The 5000-nt window shown below is 39.7% G+C and overlaps 1 protein-coding gene across 2 annotated transcripts in view; it reads right to left on the reverse strand.

Annotated features, from left to right (window-relative positions):
• Positions 1-5000, reverse strand: part of LOC138038924 (asparagine synthetase [glutamine-hydrolyzing]-like) — a 6150-nt gene that overhangs the window by 93 nt on the left and 1057 nt on the right. Inside the window, exons 1-3 of one of the 2 annotated variants that reach the window (XM_068885022.1) lie at positions 4820-4870; positions 2479-3404; positions 1-1369 (exon numbers count right to left, since the gene is read on the reverse strand). The exon at positions 1-1369 is cut by the window's left edge and continues 93 nt beyond it. In XM_068885022.1, the coding sequence (XP_068741123.1) occupies positions 609-1369; positions 2479-3391 (1674 nt within the window). In that variant the 5' untranslated portion in view covers positions 3392-3404; positions 4820-4870 and the 3' untranslated portion in view covers positions 1-608. Of the gene's footprint in view, positions 1370-2478; positions 3405-4819; positions 4871-5000 lie in introns of those variants that run through there. The other variant, XM_068885020.1, reaches the window with a different exon arrangement.

Raw genomic sequence — 5000 nt, forward strand, 5'->3', positions numbered from 1 at the left:
AGGCTCTTTCACGTTGAACAAATTCCATGAGGCGAAGCCAAATGGGCTATTGACCCGTGGCCCTTGAGGGCGAAGGGTCTAATTGTTTTAGTATCACCCAACTAGTCGCACAGGAAAGGCAATAATAAAGTTAGCAAATGCAAGTTGAAAAAATATTTATTTGGGAATAAAACGAAAGAAAGCGTCACGCTATTCGCTACTCGAGGACTATTACTAATAGCCCTCTAGTAGCGTAGCCAATCAAAATGCAGCATTTGCATTAGTCCACTAGTTGGGTGATACTAATCACAAATTGACTTCAAAAGGTAAAAGAACATCTTAAACTTTGTTAAATTTCAAATTTTAAGCCTTTCGCCTTTGGTTACAAGAGAATCACTAGCCACCAAAACTGACAAATTCAAAAGCGCTAATGAGCCTATACATTCTTCGTAAAACTTCGAATTCTCAAAGCATCGCTACTCGGAGGTTATCCGGTAAATTCCGCTCAAAGTTTTAGAGATAGCTCATTATGGAATGAACTTTCAATATTCAGTAATGATTTTTTGGTTGATAGATTAGCAAATGACGGGCCTTTGCTAATGAAGCAACAAATGTAAACAAAGATTCCCCTATTCTTTGTAATGCTCCAAGGTTCTAGCTGAGGGATCGGTGGCATTGGTCCACTTTGGCATCCACAAGTATGGAATAAACTGACTTTGACCAGGAAAGAGCTCCTCAAATATCTGCCGGTAATAAAAGCCTTCTTTGCTCTTCGGAGTGTTGTCAGGATAGAGCTCCTCTGCATTTGACATTGCCTCATCTGGAATCTGGTTCTCGATGTAATTCTGTAGGATCTGGAACCAGGCCTGCCCTGGTTTGGTGGAGGACACCCCATCAGAGAATGCCTCTTTGGCACGCCACAGGATCTCCTTGGGCAAAGCATCTGTGTCATCAAATGAAGATCGCAAAAGCCACTTCTCAATGCCGTCTTTGGGTTGACGGATCTCTGGATCAAGTGACAAGAAGTACGATGTAAAGTGGACGTCTAAGAAAGGGACACGAATTTCCAACCCATGAGCTGCTGTTGAGCGGTCACTTCTGAGAACATCATACAAGTAAAGATCCTCAAGAAGCCTTCGGGATTCTTCATCGGCTTCTTCTGAACTTGGCGCTTTATGGAAATAAATGTATCCCTGGCAAAGTTCATCAGAACCTTCCCCAGAGTAGATGACAACAGTGTCTGTTTCTTTACTGATGTACTTGCTCACAAGATACATTGCCACTGAGGAACGAATTATTGCTATGTCCCAGGTCTCCAAGGCATAGATGACGTCACGCAATGCCTGGATGCCTTCTTCAGCTGTGAATATGACTTCATGATGTTCACTACCTAATGGAGTAAAATCAAATTTTCTCAATTTGTTGTTACAGTTTCTCAGGTCTGTACGCACAGAGACAGGGCACAGAAGAAGATATCAGTATATTGACAATGGTGACAAATCTAAACTGCGATAAATTGGTGGGAACAAACCTTGAGATTTGCCCCGCGACTTGGAGTCAAGATCTTAAACTCCAGAAAATTAAAAACGTCTTGGTGTCAGTTACCGAGTTTTAGAGTCAAAAGATCAATCGAAAAGTTTGCTTAATGAAGTGACAAAATCACTTTTTTATTCAATTAGCCAATATCAAAAACACCATAATATACATGTACTTTGTTTGTCTCTCCAAAATTTTGCATGAGAATTGTTGTTGTTTTCTCTTGGAACTTATAAGGGTCCCAAGAGAAACTGGAAACAATGACTATGCAAATTTTGGAGGGACAAACAGAGAGTATTATGGTATATTTTATATTGGATAATTGCACTGACAACACATGCTAAAAAAGAAGATTGTTTTCGAGTGATTCAAAAAAATGCAGGAGGTGCACCCTCTCCCCCCTCCCCCCCCCCCTCCCCCCACACATTTATTTCTGCAGAACATTTTCAGGCTCATTTCTTACTAAGCACCCAGTAAATAAGAACTTGATTGGGTTGAACCCCGAAATGTTTAGTGTAGTCTGCCTGCAGCTGAGAAGCTAAAATGCATTTGGAAGAACTAACTTCAAACTAACACACTTCGAGGATGACATACATGTATACTCCTCCTGAACAATTTGAGGGAATCCTACAAGTGTTCCTTCAAATTGATGCACTTTCTTCGCAAACTGACGGGTCTGACCAGCCAGTTCTGACAAAAGGAAAGTACCCTAAGGGATTACATGTACATTTGCAAATGTAATTATTTCAATTTTTACAACTGTATAGATTTTTCTTTGAAAATTTTACTCAGTCGAAATGTATTTTATATAGTTTAGGAATTGTGAAGCTCCACTGCCCTTAAAGAAATGAGCGCTATATAAATTATTGTTATTGTTGTTGTTGTTGTCATTGTTATTATTATTATTATTATTATTATTATTATTATTATTATTACATTTTTTAGTTATTATTAGCAACTTACCAATGTGTTTTGCGACTTTTCGCGCTGCTGCGACATCTGTACTCCCTTCCATTCCAACTGAGAAGGTCTGAATCTGGTAGTCAATTCCACTTTCCTTTGCAAGCTTTGTTAAATAGGATGCTACCAAGCTGGAATCCAGGCCACCAGAGAGTAAACAGCCAATCCTTCGATCTGCCATGAGACGCTTGCGTACAGCTTCACAGAAGAGCTTCCTGATATTTTCCATGACGTCTGACGAATCTGGCTTCACTCTTGTATCAAATACAGGCATCTTTCCTACCTCTGTGAATGCCTTTTGCTCAATAAACGTAGTCTGTCCTTCGGTTGACAAGCTGTATGAAGCAAAATGACTGGGAGTGAATTGTTTTACAACAATTTTATCACCATTTTTTTCAATATTTTTTATAAAAGGAACAAGACCTTTAGCTTCAGAGCTTAAAGCCAAAATTCCAGTTTCTTTGCCAGCTGCTGACAATGTAAACAATGGACGGATCCCAAAAGTGTCTCTGCCGATATGCACTAGCTTCTTTGCAGTATCAATAATGCAAAAGGCAAAAACTCCATCCAACATCTGAGCCATCTTCTCGATTCCAAACCTGTTGTAAAGGTGGAGCAAGACTTCTCCGTCACATTTGGTGAAGAATTCAAAGTCGTACTTCTGTCCAACTTCTTTGTGATTGTAAACCTCCCCATTGTATATGAGGTACAGATGCGGCAGATCTTTGATTCTCATTGGCTGCATGCCATGGAGATCATCCACTATAGCAAGGCGATGAAATGCTAGACAGCAGTTTTGGAAGTGAGGAATGGTCTCCATACGGAAAACATCAGGTCCTCGCTGGCAGATTTTCATAGCATAAGTAGTATACTTTGAGTATTCCGGAAGACCAAATATCGCCCAGATCCCACACATGATGACCTCTCGTCTGTAAAGTAATGAACTCAATACTCACCATTGTAGCTTTTTCAAGAACTGGTGAACACTAGGATTTGTTTCTTAAATACTTAACCCGTTAACTCCTAATCCTCTTCCTCTTCCCCTGCCCATCCCCCCCCCCCCCCACCCAAACTGACAAGAAAAATCGTCTGGTGATAGACAGAGGAAGATCTATTTCATTACACTATTAGGAGTCAAGGTGATTGTGGAGAGAGCTTATAGTTTGATTTTCCAGGACAGATCGAGGACTCAGTCAAAGCAGATTTTGAGAATTCTTAACAAAGGCAGGCTGACCCTTGTGTGTTTGTTCTGGGTGGAAGGCAAGGGGAGGGGGGGGGGGGGTTGGCTGTAGGAAAGGTAGGGGAGTTAGCCACATGAGTTTGCCACATGACTAAAAGCAGTTTGAAAGATGATGTTTGGGTCAAGACATGTATAATATGGTTCCTTTGTTAAAAATGTCTTTGTGATTAACCCAGTACCATTTTAAGACATGAAGACACTAATTATACGGTTATTGAGTATAATGTTTTGAAAGTTCTCAAGGTTGGAGAACCATTGATTCCATAAACTATTGAAGAATTTTCAAAACCTTGCAAGTATCTATTCATTTGGAACTATTACAGTCAATTTTGTCATTTCTTGCTCATTATAAACTAAAAACAATCTCAATCAATTCTCAAAAAGGTATCTCTATAAACTTCCTTCATCTAGTCCTCAAAGTGATACTGAATTGACATGTGATAGGTTTACAAGCACAGAACTCAGACAAAAGAGTGTTTGTCAGACAAAAGCATGAAATTTGCTTTTTTGGTATCAGTTATTTGGAATTCCTAAATAAATAAAGCTTTTTTTTGTCTCCATGCATTCAATTACAGGAAATGTAAGGCAGAAACTCTTTTTAATAAAATGACTTCTACAATAGCCATTCCCTCCAAACTTATTCTGTCGCACCTTTGAGCGCACATCTTCTGTTCTGGAAATAAAAAACCCAAAATTCCATATCATGAATACTCTTTATTGTTTTGAACTTCCTTCTTGCCTTGATTACCCATGATGCACCCAAAAGCGTGAACTGGTCTATTCTGCACAATTCGATCAAGACAAAGCCTTATTAACAATCCACTCAAACAATCTAACAGTGCCAGTCGAATTCTGCCACAATCTGTCACCAAATCAAATCAAACGACAAACCTTTCGTTCATCGCCAGCTTACTTAGTCGTTATGAACAAAAGGCTTAATCGACTGAACACAGTCCTAAGAGTCTGTAAGAAAGCTAACAGTTATTGTATCAAATTGTGAAAGCATGTCTTCGTGCGAAGCCTAACCGTGGCGAAAAGAAGTGCCGTGCATTTCAACGTCTAAACATTCTTTTAAATCCAAATTCAGGGCTTTGGGTCACTCACCTTATCGACTACCAAAAAATCGCTACGACAACAGGCAAAAGATCTTCTTCCTCGTGGAACTTTGAAGAAGAATGACGCAATGGTTTCCATGCCTTCCACGTGTAAGGAAAGATGGCCCCATCTAATTGGCTGATTTTTTTTTTTTAACGTTTGAATGGGGAGTGCAACGTGCCTGCCCGAC

Source organism: Montipora capricornis, chromosome 1 (assembly GCF_036669925.1).
Source record: "Montipora capricornis isolate CH-2021 chromosome 1, ASM3666992v2, whole genome shotgun sequence".
Classification (NCBI taxonomy): Eukaryota; Metazoa; Cnidaria; class Anthozoa; order Scleractinia; family Acroporidae; genus Montipora; species Montipora capricornis.